The 16,186-nt window shown below is 33.0% G+C and overlaps 2 protein-coding genes across 7 annotated transcripts in view; one reads left to right on the forward strand and one right to left on the reverse strand.

Annotated features, from left to right (window-relative positions):
• The window catches only part of LOC118187070 (E3 ubiquitin-protein ligase ZNF598), a 58,033-nt gene extending 45,299 nt beyond the window's left edge, over nucleotides 1–12,734 (reverse strand). Inside the window, exon 1 of the mRNA XM_085811853.1 lies at nucleotides 12,388–12,734. Within this exon, the coding sequence (XP_085667979.1) occupies nucleotides 12,388–12,549 (162 nt within the window). The 5' untranslated portion in view covers nucleotides 12,550–12,734. The remainder of the gene's footprint in view (nucleotides 1–12,387) is intronic.
• A 519-nt stretch (nucleotides 12,735–13,253) lies between these two features.
• LOC118202774 (protein Gawky-like) overlaps nucleotides 13,254–16,186 on the forward strand; it is a 105,419-nt gene continuing 102,486 nt past the window's right edge. For 4 of the 6 annotated variants that reach the window (XM_085811854.1, XM_085811856.1, XM_085811857.1 and 1 more), the window contains exon 1: nucleotides 13,255–13,507. The gene's annotated coding sequence lies outside the window, so the exon portion shown is untranslated. Of the gene's footprint in view, nucleotides 13,508–13,555; nucleotides 13,631–16,186 lie in introns of those variants that run through there. The other 2 variants (XM_085811859.1, XM_085811855.1) reach the window with 2 other exon arrangements.

Below are 16,186 nucleotides of genomic sequence, written 5' to 3' on the forward strand. Positions count from 1 at the left end.
CCCGAAAGCAGGTACTCCCGAGAGAGATTTACCCCAAGCCACTGACACAAGGACTAGTTAGTGACCAGCCGATTGACACCCGTGAGGACGACTAAGGTGCCTCCCGTTTAGCTGAAGCAGAGGCCAAAGCAGTGTGTTGGGGACAGTACCTCGCCCCTCAACTACCAGGACCCTCCTTTCTAGCGACACGGGTCTCCACGCACAGCAAACACGTGGGCAGTTTTCTCGCCACTCGAAAACTAGAAACAAGGTCTGTTCCAGCCTCTCGTGATGAGCCCCAAACTCCGTAGAGAGAAACCACAAGGGAGAAGGGAAGGGAAAAAGTTACAGCCAAGAGGAGAGGAGACCGAAAAGAGGATAGATCACTGGGGCTCCAGGATCGTGACACCCGTCTCATCAAGAAGATGATCCCCTGAAGGGCTAGGGTACCTCGGGATTGCCACACCTGTACTCACAAAAGTGAGCCCCCTGAGGGGAGAATTATATAGGTCTCATGGCTTAAGAAAATCATAAGCACCTTTCTCCCAATACAAAAAAAATGTCAGAAAGTCTGAAAAAGTGTAATATTAATACAGACTCATATCTTCAAATAGAGTCTGCACTGCAAACTAAATCTGATTCTAGATTTGTTGACTCTGGGAATTTAGAGCCTATTTTAAAATTCTTTATAAATCTCTTTAATATTATTGATGGAGAAAACATGAGCACAGCAATTTACAACTATCTCCATCTTAACATTATGATAAACCTACAATGAAAAATAGTAAGCTTGCAAAATGATGTTATTTTAAAATTTTATGAAACTAATATTTTGGAGTTTGGTAAACAGAAATTTGTATCTTATTTTAAAGTCATGTACTGTAAAGATTAATTTTTATTGCTCAAGTATCTATTATTGCGAGATGTTTTTGAATATGACTTATTTGAAGTATCATTCAAAACTTACTTTTTGCATTTAGATAATTATTTATGAGCTAGCAGACAAATTACAAACACAAATTTCACACTGGCATAAAAATCCAGTTCAGCTACTGGTCTCATGAACCTTGAGAGTGGATAAATGCTGGTGAAATCTTTCAACAATGCCATCTCACATTGGATGATAGGCTGTTGTGATTCTGTTTGTACCCAGAATGCGGGTTAACTCTGCAAACACTGCGGAACTCATTTGAGAATCTTGGTCTGCTTTTATGACCAATGGGCAGCCAAAGCGAGATATCCACGAGTTGAAAATAGCTCTGCAAATTGTTTCTGGGGGATAAGTATGGCTTCAGGCCATCTAGAAAATTTACCTACTAGTCAAAAGGCACATGTTGCCTTCTTATGGTGGCATGCGGATTTGTGAAATATGTGCATCAGGAAGAGACAATGTACTCAATGATGCTTTATTGTCTCTGATTATTTTCGATGTCAGGCAAGATTCACAGGATTGAACCCAATTTTTTATATGACATTTCATATCTGGACAGACATAATGAGAACAGATGTGTTTCATAGTAGCTGCAATTCCTAGATGTGATAGATTATGCAGATATTTAGACATACGTCTGTGAAAGGAATTCAGAACAAATGGATGAGGAATGTCAGTAGAGATGTCACAAAAATGGTGCTACTTTGGCAGACGGTTGCACAGATTTTTGGCGATTTACGTTGGTGCGGTTTTTACAATCGTCAGCCACCTTTAAAAAATGCTGTTTTTACGTATTTTACGCATAGTAAAGTATTCTAAACTTAAAAAAAATAAATATCTTTAAAAATAATGGATTAATTTTTTATTGAAAATGTTGTTTTTTAAGTTGACAGGCAAATTTAAAGAAATTCATTTACTATAAAATCCTAAAGTAAGATTAAATTATTACTTTCATATATAAGAAATAGAATAAAAACACCGCTATAAAAACATTATGCCAACGTTTAATTGGATTAAAATATAACTTAAATTCAATATTGAATTAGATATATCATACAAACTTTTAAAAGAATTAAAATATTACTTAAACTGAATATAGAATTAAAATCGGTTAATCTTTGGATTACAGTAACTTGGAGATTTTTTGGCGACCAACCCTGCTACAGCAACCTGCTAGTTTTGTTTTGGATGTCATTTTGTTTTCACGAAGTAAAGGCATTTTTTTTTTTTTTTTTTTCTTTACTCAAAATTTTTTCCAACAATCTGGTAGCCGAATTACACTTATACTAGAAGTTTTATGAAACAAATATGCTTAATCATGACGAAGATTATGTGCGAAACTGGGAGAAAGTGCACAATCGCAAACTGCTTGCAGCATTTTTAAGAATTGCACATACACGATATCCATGTACATGTCGACCTATTTTCACTTAAAACATCTCTCAATTGCACAAAAATGGCATTGCGCACACTCTTGACTTTATCTATGCACACATCGACCTATTTTCACTTAAAAAGTCAGAGAAAATTGACAAAAATCCAATTCTTCTTACTCTTGTAAAAAGCACCAAACAAATAAGTGGGCGATTCTGCATTTTAGCAGCGAAATTGTTTCCAAGTGCTTATTAGCTAAAATCACGATGAGAATTTTCCGGAAAATGTCACATTACATGTCTCATGATCTCTCATTTCTCTGAGACAAAATAATCTGCGATTCGAACTGTGTACTTCTCAGATTACTGCTAAAGTCCTAGCTAGTAACCTTTATCGCCTTACCAAAATGTCACCAAACTACCTGTTACCATAGTTTAAAGATTAGCCAAATCAAGTTTTAATATTAAAAGGGTTGCCATACAAACACTGCAGAACACACAATCGTGCCAAAAACCATTGCACAACACATATTGCCACATTTGGAAAAGCCACACATCTGAGGGCATATATAATACTACCAAAATGAAATATGAATGACAGGTAGAAAACAAAATTACGAGGGCCATCCAGGAAGTAGATTACGTTTCCGTCTGTGTCCGCTAGGGGCGGGGCTAGCGCGGCCATCTTGGGGTCAGAGCGTTGCGCAGCTCAGTCTGCATCTAGCCGTGCTAGTGAGAGGTTCGTGCTGTGCTCCGTTCAGATACTGTGACGGTTTGAAATGTCTGCGTTAATTGAAAATCCCGCGAGCTGCGAGGTGCGCTCAGTAATAAGGTTTCTGACTGCAAAAAACTGTAAACCGATAGAAATCTATCGGCAGCTTCGTGAAGTGTATGGGGACAACATTATCACTGAAGGTGGAGCGCGTCAGTGGGTCATAAGATTTCAAAATGGCCGAACCAATGTTCACGACGAAGATCGAAGTGGGAGACCCAGCATAGTGACCGCCGAACTTCTCGAAAAAGTCGATGCTAAAGTCCGTGAAAATCGAAATTTCACAATAACGGAACTTTCTTTGAGTTTTCCACAAATTTCGCAAAGTTTGTTGCACGAAATCATCAGCGAAAAGCTTGGTTACCACAAGTTTTGTGCAAGATGGAAGGCAAGAAGAGGTAACGAAATGGTTGAAGGCGCAGGCGGCCGAATTTTTCGACGAAGGAATTTCCAAGCTCGTACATCGCTACGATAAATGCCTTAATTTGTATGGTGACTATGTAGAAAAGTAGTATTTGAGTGTGGCTTTCATCTGTATATAATAAAATTTGTTTCCTATACTTTGTTTATTTTTTTATTCCAAAACGTAATCTACTTTCTGGATAGCCCTCGTATAAAATTATCTATAAATACTATGCATCTGTGATTCAGAGGATGAAAATACATAGTTTCTGGTTTGGAATTCTTGAGATGGCGAGTCCTCAAAGACTTTATGTACTTCTGAACATCCCATACGGCTTGATTTGGCGAAGTTCAGATGTCACAAATGTAGAAACCACAGTGGTATCTATCCGATCTTCGTTGTCCATATGACATTAACTATTCTCACTGCAATTATCAAAGCTTTAAATAGACATATTATATAATAAAATTAATCATTATTTCAGGACCAGATATGCCTACTATCCCTCGACAGCTCCCTCTGTGCTTCTTCAAAAAATTCTCCTTAGGGTTCCCGTATTTATCGGCAGACACACACGTGTAAGATGCCCTCTTTATCGCTATCATCACAGCCCACAAGAAGCTGAGCGGTAAAATCACTGAACACTGCTCATTTAGTCTGGGTTCAAATCTCGGCAAACAGGCTGGCTGCATGGACATTTTCAAGGTTTTTCTAGTCTGCAATGTGTATATGAGTCAGTTTGCCTTAGAAAGCCCTCCACAAAGACATCCCTTTACTTAAAAATAGATAGTCATCGTGCAGCTTCATCCCGTAGGCGACGGAGGAACAAAATGTCCATACCAGATGCACCTTGCTTCTCCATGTAAACGAGCATTCCTTCAGCAGACTTCAGCCCTTCACTATGGATCACCACTTTAGGTTTCTGTTTTCTTCAATCTCTTCATTTTGATTCATCTTCATTTTTATCCACATTGTCTTTCATTAGTGCAACTATTTTTGCATGTCCTAAAATTACAATTTTTGTCTTGTTCCATCCATTCTTCACCATCAGTAATTTCTTCACAGCCCAGAACTTGCTCAAGTAAGTCAACTATTTCACAACTTTCTGGCTCTTCTCTTGCTTTCATGAAGTTCGTTTCCTGAATGGAACTTTTTCCAGGAAAGAACGAGGCTTATCTGCTTGTCATGCAAAATGCTTAATCATGACAAATATTAACTGCAAAATTGGGAAAAAGTGCACAATCCCAAACTCCTTGCGCGTTTTTCAGAATAGCACATACACATAAACCATTTACATGTCGACTTATTTTTACTTAAAAAAACATCCCAGAATTGCACAAAAAAGGCATTGCACACACTCTTAACTTTATCCATCTACACTGCAATTTTCTCATAAATTACAAAAATTTGCACGAAAATGCATAACAATTTTCTGAATCTTTAAACCTGGTAAAAAGAACGGTTGATCATTACAATATGGTAACTGGTAGTTTGGCGACATTTTGGAGGCGATAAAGGTTACTACCTGGGACTTTGGTAATAATGCGAGCAGTACTCAGTTCCGATTACGCATTATTTTGTGTGGGGGAAATGAGAGATCATGGGATATGTCATGTGATATTAATGGACGAATTACGGTTCTTTAATCGGAAAAGGGGGGAATTTGGACAAGTATCTGTGGATGTATATTATTTTGTATTAAGCTTCATTGTGTGTTGTGTGAAGTAGGGTTGACTAATTTTGGGATTGTATGGCGCTGTCTAAAGTGAATTGTAGATGTGATAAAGAGAATTTTTCTTTTATCAAATTCTATCAAATTCGGAAAAAAAATCGTTCAGTAATTTTGTTGAATCCATAATAAAAGTGTATCCACCACGTAAGGAAGATTCGGAAGAAAATTAGGTTAGTTAGACTTTGTTAAGAATGTGAGTAGTATTCAGTTCTGATTATGCATTATTTTGTGTGAGGGAAATGAGAGATCATGGGATATGTCATGTGATATTAATGGACGAATTACTGTTCTTTAATCGGGAAAAAATCTGGCAATTTTGTATTTGGCTTTATTCTGTGTTGTGTGAAATAGTGTTTCTGAATTTTTGGATCCCATGGCCGTAACTAAAGTGAATTCGAAATGGGTATTTAGTGGTATTGAAAAGGATAGTAATAAATGTTTTTTAAGGTTGTGCGAGAGAGAAAGATGTTTTATTATGTTATTTATTTTACCTGGTATCTTGCTTTGAAAGATAAGTATGATTTTAAAGATTCTGAAACAGAAGGAAGAAAAGTGTATCCGCCACGTAATCAAGATTCTGAAGAAGATTAGGTAAGTTAGTATTTTTAATTATTTGAGGATATTATTTTTATGCATTGTTGTAAATGTAAGGTGGAAAGGAATTTGGTAATATTGGGAAAATTGTTATTAGCAATGATTTAGTTTAAAGTAATTAGGATTGTAAGGTAATTTTTATTAATTTAATGTATGTGCTCATTTATATTTTAAGTAGTGTTTTTGAATTTAATTATATTTTAATGAAATGATAGTTATTTTGTGAATTTTATGTTTGTAGGAATTTGGTATACGTTTAAGTTGAAATAAACGTGCATGGAAATAATTTAAATATTTGATATTAAGTATTTGTAATGCTTGTGGTATGGATTCGTTGGTGACGTGTATAATGTAATAGATGATTTAGAGGTAAAAGTTTTTGGATATTCTTTTTATTTTATATGTGGAAAAGTTCATATTTGTAAAGGGTAAATACTTTTTCGCGATCAGGTAATTTCATATATGTTCTTTTTACCGGGTTTAAAGATTGAGAAAATTGTCATGTATTTTCGTGAAATTTTTTTAATTTATGAGAAAAAAGCAGTGTACATGGATATAGTGAAGAGTGTGCGCAATGCCATTTTTGTGCAATTCTGGGATGTTTTTTTAAGTAAAAATAAGTCGACGTGTACATGGTTTATGTGTATGTGTTATTTTGAAAAATGCGTAAGGAGGATGGTATTGTGCAGTTTTTCCTAATTTTGCAGTGAATATTTGTCATGATTAAGCAGTTTTGTTTGATAAAATTTCTAGCATAAGTGTAATTCGGCTAGTAGATTGTTGGAAGAAGTGTTCAGGAGATAAAAAGAAAAGAAACATGTCTTTACTTCGTGAAGACAACATGGCGGCGGGGAAAAAAATAGAGGGTTGCTGTATGAGAGTTTGTCGCCAAATTTTCACCAAAAAATCGCCAAAAGAACATATATGAAATTACCTGATCGCGAAAAAGTATATACCCTTTCCAAATATGAACATTTCCCCGTATAAAATAAATAAAATATCCAAAAACTTTTACCTCTACATTATCTATTATATTACAAACGTCACTAAGTAATTCATACCGCAAACATTACAAATACTTAGTGTCAAATATTTAAATTATTTCCATGCACATTTACTTCACCTGAAACGTATACCAAATTCCTACAAACATAAAATTCACAAAATAACTATCATTTAATTAAAATATCACTAAACCATGTACACGTCGACTTATTTTTACTTAAAAAAAAATCATCCCAGAATTGCACAAAAATGGCATTGCGCACACTCTTCACTATATCCATGTACACTGCTTTTTTCTCATAAATTAGAAAAATTTCACGAAAATGCATGAAAATTTTGTGAATCTTTAAATCCGGTAAAAAGAACATATATGAAATTACCTGATTGTGAAAAAGTATATGATTTCCAAAGATTTCCAAAGATGAACATTTCCACGTATAAAATAAATAAAATAGCCAAAAACTTTTACCTCTAAATTATCTATTATATTATAAACGTCACCAACGAATTCCTACCGCAAACATTACAAATGGTTACAAATACTTAGTGTCAAATATTTAAATTATTTCCATGCACGTTTACTTCCACTGAAACGTATACCAAATTCCTACAAACATATAATTCACAAAATAACTATCATTTAATTAAAATATAATTAAATTCAAAAACACTACTTAAAATATAAATAAGCACATACATTAAATTAATAAAAATTAGCTTACAATCCTAATTACTTTAAACTAAATCATTGCTAATAACAATTTTCCAATAATACCATATTACTTTATTTACTCCTTACATTTAGAACAATGCATAAAAATAATATCCTCAAATAATTAAAAATATTAACTTACCTAATTTTCTTCAGAATCTTGATTACGTGGCGGATAAACTTTAATAAACTTCAGGATCTTTTAAAATCATACTTATAGTTAGTTCACAGCAAGGTACCAGGTAAAATAAATAACTTAATAAAACATCTTTACTTCTATCTCGCACAACCTTAAAAAAACACTTATTACTACCCCTTTCAATCCCACTAAATACCCATTTCGAATTCACTTTAGTTAGGGCCATGGGATCTAAAAATTAACCAACACTGTTTCACACAACACAGAATAAAGCTGAATACAAAATTTCCAGATTTCCCCCCTTTTCCGATTAAAGAACTGTAATTCGTCCATTAATGTCACATGACATATCTCATGATCTCTCATTTCCCTCACACAAAATAATGCGTAATCGGAACTGAGTACTTCTCACATTATTACCAAAGTCCTAGGTAGTAACCTTTATCAACTCCAAAATGTCGCCAAACTACCAGTTACCATATTCCAAAGATCAGCCGCACAATTTTCTAAATTAGCAGATAGCTTTCACCTCAAATGTTGAACTGCGTGATACCATACCACTTTCTCCATCTGTCAAGCCAACCAGCACTAGCAGCAAATCCAGGATCTCATTCTTGAAAATCATATAATTTTAAGGCTTTCTCTAGTAAAATTGGTCCTGAAATGGGTGTTCCCTGTTGTAATACTTACCTGTGTTGGGAGGGGTCCGTGGCACGCAATGAATTGGAAGTTGATCTGTCAGCACTATCCTTATCTTCAGGGCAGATGTTTTTATTTTATTCGGCTTATAATTCCTTACTAAATGTGGGATTTCATCTCAGTGTACTCCATCTTGGATATGATTTAAATCAAATTCCTCATCATTATAATTCACTTCCGATAGTGAAGAAAGTGACACAGAGGTTATTGAAAACGAAAAAATTTCGATTGACAAATTAGTCGGTATTCTTGACACAGCAATTATAGGGCTTGAACAGCAGAACTTTGTAACTGAACAAGAAATAATGTCTGTTTATAGAATTAAAGAGAAAGTATTATCACATAAAACGAAGCAACTTAAACAACTTACATTGAAAGAAATGTTTAATAAAGTAAACAAATAAATATTAAGCTTTTTTTTTTTGTAAATTTTGATACCCTTTAGATAATAATTGTTCTTTATTTCATAAATTACGGTTTCATATTTTTAATTTTACAATTTCTGCATGCCATCTTACCAGACTTAAACTTCTGATCTATAATCCGGAATCGCCGAAGTCCCGACGAATCTGAATTAACGACTTTTGACTGTACTGCGTTTGAAGCTTATGGTAAACTCTATCAATTTCTACGCGTTCCATTTGGTGTAACAAATGGAGTTGCTTTTTTCCAAAGAACAATTGATGAAATAATTTCAAATGAAGAATTATCAAGAACTTTTCTTTACCTTGATTGTGTAACTATATGTGGCAAGAATGAAGCTGAGCATAATAATAACTTGGAGAGGTTTATGGCTGCTGCTAAGAAGTATAACCTAATCCTGAATGAGGAAAAATGCATATTTTCCACAAAATCTGTAAAACTGTTAGGCTACTATATAGCTAATAATATAATAAAACCTGATCCTGATAGACTGAAACCGCTAATGGATTTACCAATTCCTAAAGATGTAGGATCTCTACAGCGAGCACTGGGAATGTTTGCTCATTATTGCCGTTGGATTCTAAATTTTTGTGAAAAGATTCACTTTCTTTTGACTAGAGGACCTTTTTCCCTTATTAAAGATGGCAAGAAAGCCTTCAGTTCCCTTAAGAGAGATATATCCAAAGCTTCTTTAGCTGCAATTGAGAATAATATACCATTCAGAGTTGAAACCGATGCTTCTGAATTTGCAATAGGAGCAACCCGAGTCAAGCTAGTCGTCCTATAGCTTTTTTCTCAAGAACATTAAACTCTTCCGAATGAAAACATTCTTCTATTGAAAAAGAAGCATATGCTACTGTTGAATATTTACGAAACTGGAGACACTTCGAAGATTTTACCGATCAAAGATCTGTGAATTTTATGTTTGATCAGCAGAATCCAGTAAAATTAAAAATGAGAAAATTATGCGTTGGCAGTTAGAACTTGCTTTTTCCAAATTTGATATTATAATATATCGCCCTGGAAATAAAAATGAAATTGCAGACACTTTATCAAGAATAAATGCAGCTATAAAACCGCAAATAGATCTAAAGGCACTACAGGATGAACTTTGTCATCCCGAAATTACTTTAATGTATCACTGGGTAAGATCTAAAAATTTGCCTTTCTCACTAGAAGAAATTAGAAGAACTGTTAATTCGTGTGTATGCTGCAGTGAAGTAAAACCTCGTTTCTATATACCTGAAGACACTTAATTAAAGCAACTGCACTTTTGAAAGACTAAACCTAGATTTCAAAGGTCCTTTGCCTACGGCTTCCAGAAACCGTTTCCTTCTTACTAATGTGGACGAGTTTTCAAGATTCCCTTTGGCAATACCTTGCCCTGATATGTCATCTGCTACTGTTATTGCTCACCTGAAAAATATTTTCTCAATTTTTGGGATGCCAGCCTACATACATTCTGATAGAGGATCTTCATTTATGTCTCGTGAATTAAAATGCTTCTTAACTGCACTTGGTATAGCAACAAGTCGCACAACTGCATATAATTCTCAAGGAAATGGCCAAGTAGAGAGGTATAATGGAATCATATAGAAAACCATCCAGCTGGCATTAAAATCAAAGAACATGGCTATCGAACATTGGGAAGGCGTTCTGCAACCTGTTTTGCATTCGATTCGGTCACTCTTATATATAGCAACAAATGCCACACCACATGAACGTATGTTCATCCATGCTAAAAGATCATATAATGGACGTTCTTTACCTACATGGTTAACACAACCCGGAACAGTATTAATGAAGAACCATACACGAGCTAATAAATATAAGCCTATTGCGAGGGAAGTGGAGCTCATTGAGGCTAACCCAGATTACGCTTGCGTTAAACTTCCAGATGGTCGTGAAACCAACGTTTCAATACGATATTTAGCACCCAGAGGAGATACTCTCATACATGCCCATGATATCAGGTTGGATGAAAACCAACAACTTTCAGATTCTTTTGTTCAACAGAACGAAGGTCTGGCCACTGCTGCTCCTGAACCCGTATCGAAAACTGTAAGAAAATTGACAGAAAAAAATCTTTAAGGCAGTGATTTACACTGCCCTAGCAGACAAGAGGATTTTGAAAATACTTCAAATGATAACTTGCATGAGAGTGAATCCTTGCATCTGAAAAAGGCAGAGACGTCAGCCTTCTTATCTGGTAGACTATGTAACTTATTAATAACTTTGGGAGGGGTAAATGTGGTATAATATTGAATATTGTTGGCAGCACTAAAATTATACTGCATTGAATGGCAACAGTCATTGTCAGTTTAAATATTATTCTTAAAATGTAACAATTGTTTTATGTGCTATTTTAGTTGATTAAAGCTTCATTTGAGCTTCTCTAGGAAAGTGATTTATTATATTTATAACAACATATATTGAAATTTGTTAGGCAGTTTGTAAAATTAATGGCACAAGGCAAAAATTTCAGAAAAAGAACACTCAACTGCACAGGAAAGACACATCCATAAATAATAATTATACGTACTGTATGTAATATTTGCTCTGTTTTAGCCTAGGGGTATCTTAAAGAAGTTCCTAAAAAGTTGTTTAGTTACTCTTTCCTGCCATTTTATCACATACCCTCCATTTTTAAATTTAAAAATAGTATTTAGTGGTGCCATCTAACAGATAAATTCCAGTAAAATCTTAACTGACTTCAGCACTTAAAATAATCATGCAACATTTACTTACCATTTTTAGCTTTCACCGTTCACTTGATTATAAACATAATATTCTCTATATATATCAAATTTACTTAGGTTACTTTTTTTACGCATATCTATATAACACTGATGTTGTTACTTGCACGTTTATCCCTGGTTACATTTTCTTGGGAATGAAAAATTAACACTAAAACAGCTGAAAAAATTCACATTTTGTCATAAAAGCACTGAAGAAATTCCCAGTTGCAAATAAAGATCAAATTTAAATTAAAAGATAAATCAATCAATATGCATATATATATAAACTTTTCTGGTTAGAAATATTTTATTACAGTCATAACTGCATCAAGTTCTTTCCCAATTCTCCGAAAGTTGCCAAACAAAAACCAAACAAAAGTTGCACTTTAACAAAAAAAAAAAAAAAAAAAAGGGAAGTACCAAATCAGGCTTTGCAGAATATAAATTCAAGTTCAGCTACACGTATAGACTACAAATGTACTTAAAGAATTTCAAAATTAAATTTTGTACTTCCTTGTTAAAAGTAGGCACAGCAGTCACTTGCTAAAAGTGATAAATTCAATCTGTCATACGCGAATTTCAAATGGCACCAAAGAATGGCTGCTTTAAGAAGAAAGTACCTTTTTTTCACACATAACTTCAAATTTTTCATTATTTTTATAATCAAATATGATAACGTCAGAAATTTTCTACTGTTATTTCCATAGAAAGCATACGCAAACATTTTATTACAAAAACTGTATTTTAAATTAGAAGAAAGAGTATTAATAATCATATATCTATTAGTAGGCTATTAATATATAACACTGTAAAAATAATGCCCTCAGATTTTGTGCATCTACATTTAAATGACTATAAACACAATACAGATGAAATTTAATACTTACTAAGGGCATATTACTTCGACATATTGGGCACTCATTTGTGTCACATAAAACTCGCATTCGCGTAGAGCATTCATAACAAACTGGATGATCGCAAATTCCAGTTGCATACACAAATATTTTTCGGCAACACAGGAGACACTCATCCGAATCACTTGCTTTCATTGTAATAAAATAATTATGTTTGTAACTTACAAAATGCAATTTTCTTAAATGAACTGTTAACAATTAAACTTTTATTCGAAATTCTGTCGAATATTCTTGAGACAGTATGAATTTAGAGTGAAAACGTCTGCTATACGTCACAAATACAGATTTGCACAAAATACATCTGGATTGAGGAAACGTGATGTAATTCGGGTTGAATTGTTTAATACTTTTTAGGAAATAGAGAATGAAAATAATATTTTTGATAGTGGATAAAAATTTAAAGGGTTGAATTTCAATACTCAGAAATATTTAGATTATTTATTTTGTATAAGTTTAAAACTTTTAATTTCCGAAATAGCTTTTTCAAACTTCTAAAATGTGCCTTTGAAATTTCATATCAATTACTTTATTAAGTTTTGGCAGTGATAAATAAATATATTATTTTGTTCTAAATTTTAATTTTTAGTTCAAATATCGGCAGGAAACTAATTTAATTCAGGTAATATCAAGACAAAAATTGTTTTTTAATTGTCAATGTTAATTTTCTATCATATAAAAATTTACATTCTCTTAATTTTACGTTTCATTCATAATTTTAATAGTTATTGTCTCTTTCCCATTTATGCTTCTTAATATATTTAGGATAAATCTGGATTTTTATGTTTCACGGCTAATTATCATTCGAAAGGGTCGCAGGATTTGTCCATTGTTGCGGTAGGTAGGATATGATACTATGCGTTGAAAGCTGTTCTGCGTTGACTTCTTCCACCCTTTCCTAAACTAGGTGGGAAAGGTTCGTGCTCTCCTTTTCGATAATTCGTATTGTTTGGTGGTTAAGTTAAATGTCTAGTTTGTGCATTTGCGTTTTTACGTAAATAATTAGCGACCGATTTGTATTTGTATTTCGGTACTTCAGCCAAATCATTTTGGGGACAAATGTATCGACCAACCTACGTGTACACTGGCAGATAAAGTAAGTAAACAGATGTGGATGGAGAGTAGCCATTTAAAAACGAGTAGATCTGATGCCAGTGGCTGGCGTTGTTTGCTGATATGAAATTTTATGAATCTTGAATTTATGTTTTCTAGCCAATTGGTATTAATTTATGCAAATTACATATTATGTGGATGTTTTTACAGAGTATGCATGTTGTATTAATTGTTAAATAGCCGCATTTATCATATCAGTGCGCCATGTCTTACTTGGTGTTATGTCTTTTGAGCCGTTAATGATGTTTTTAAGTTTATTATTTATACTTATTTAATACTGTATTGTTTTTTAAGTTCACTGACGTTTGTTTTGTTTGATATTAGTACCATTTTCATGAATATATATTGTATGTTAACCGATGTATATATTCATTTAGGAATAAAAATAATTGGATAAGTCTGTTTATCGTATTCTTGATAGTGGATCATAACATTGATGTTTGTAGATACTTTTGTAAAATATGTATTTTATATCTGAATTTGTTCAAAATGCTCTAATTATTTAAATGATTTTATAAATTGGACTTTGGTATTATATCAAATCGGTGGTAATGTCTGACACATTTAATCTTTTACCAACTTCTCTTGCATTTATTGAAATTAAATGTAAGAGGATGAGTATGTAAATTTTTAAATGGTTTAGTTATGTGATCAGATTTGTTACTAGTTAGTATTATGGAGTAAAAAAATATTAGTAAATGTTGTTACCGTGTATTTTAGATGGAAATTTTTAACGTAACTGAAATAAAAATCTTTCAAACAATTATAAATCTGTTGAAATGTTCTGTGTATTTAAAATGGATCGATTGCTTATAATAAATTTCAGTTTTTAGTATTCTAATTATTTGCAGTTCTGGTTTCAACATGATTTTTAGTACAAAAGGACAGTTTCCCAAGGACTATTAATTTCATTTTGGCATTTTGCTTCGATTCGCTATAAATGTCTGTTCACTTTTCATAATGTTGCCACCAAATATTAGAGCTCTACATTATATTTAAATAAAATAATGAATAATATGAATGTATGTATGTTTCTTTCACTGTGAAAAAATCAGTACCTGGAGCCATCGAACTTTGAATAACGTATGTTTCCACCCGAATATGGACATCTGGAAGCCCAAATTTGAAATTTGTTTTATTATCTGTTTCATACTTTCTAAAACTTCAATGAATATTTGATTAACTAACTCAACGATGTCAAAGTGAGCAATGGTAACGCTGTACGGGAAAAAAGGCTTTTTTGTCTCCAGCGCCTGAGTCTGTGTATCGAAAATTCTAAAGATATGCTCATTTTGAAATTATTTTGCGATATTGCTGTTGAACTGAATTTTGTGGTTTAAGTACAAAGATCATGATATTTAATAAATAAAGCAAACACACAAAATGTGTAAAAAAAAAAAAACTTTTAGTGTAATGTAAAATCTTTTTTTTTTTTTTTTTTAGATGTGGTGATTTTTGAGCTGACAGGAAAAAAGTGTACCTGTTGTTTTTATGTTTGATTTTAAAAACGATAATGAAAATTGTTTTGTTTAGCTAATCAATTCTGATAAATCAAGTAATGTGTTTATTGAATGTACACATCAGTGATAGTGCTCTTTATATTGTCTTTCTGAATTTAAAGAATGTTCTAAAAGAGGTGTCTTGACGCGTGCGCAGAAAGTTTGTAGCATTGAGGTCCGGATTATAGATCATTCCAGATTATGGGTGTCTGGATTAACGACTTTTGACTGTATTAGTATTTGTGTGTTTTAATTTTCTTTTGTTTCTTGTTTTAAATGTACTGGAAAGATTCCTTCCCTTACCATTCCTTGTTTTAAAAAACACCATACCAAGATGAAATATTAAGTTACAACTAAAATTTCCAGATGTGTAATAAAGGGGAAATGTGAAAAAGTTATGTAAAATGTTTATTACTACGTGCATGTGTGGAAAAAGCCAACATTACGGGGCTAATTGTATTTTATAGTTCTCTGTTTAAGTACTTTAGTTTTAATGTATGAAGGATTTTTCGCTTATAATTCATCCAAAAATGTAGTTTTCTTTCAAATAATTTATATTCTATTTCATCCTCACGGCATAAATTTTAAAATATTTTCTTGCATATGCATAATTACGGTCAAAAGTCGTTAATTCGGACACCCATAATCCGGAATGATCTATAATCCGGACCTCAAAACTAAAAACTTTCTGCGCATGCGCCGCGTTGACACGTGCGCGTAGGCGTTTATGCGTGCGTGTAAGACCTTTACGACTGCGCATATGCGTGTGCGCAAGTCTGTTTATAGAATTAAAGAGAAATTATTATCACATAAAACGAAGCAACTTAAAACAACTTGCATTGAAAGAAATGTTTAATAAAGTAAACAAATAAATATTAAGCTTTTTTATTGTAAATTTGGATACCCTTTAGATCATAATTGTTCTTTATTTCATAAATTATGGTTTCATATTTTTAATTTTAGAATTTCTGCATGCCATCTTACGAGATTTAAACTGATGATTTATAATCCGGAATCGCCGAAGTCCCGACGAGTCCGGATTAACAACTTCTGATTGTATTTGCTTTTTTTTTTTTTTTTTTTTTTTGAAAAAGTAAGCATTTTGTTAGATTCTGTTAGCTTATTCTTCAAGTGTAAACTCTTTATTAGAACTTTCATAGTTC

Source organism: Stegodyphus dumicola, chromosome 2, assembly GCF_044657685.1.
Source record: "Stegodyphus dumicola isolate Sdum_Otavi_A_Nest chromosome 2, ASM4465768v1".
NCBI classification, from domain to species: Eukaryota; Metazoa; Arthropoda; class Arachnida; order Araneae; family Eresidae; genus Stegodyphus; species Stegodyphus dumicola.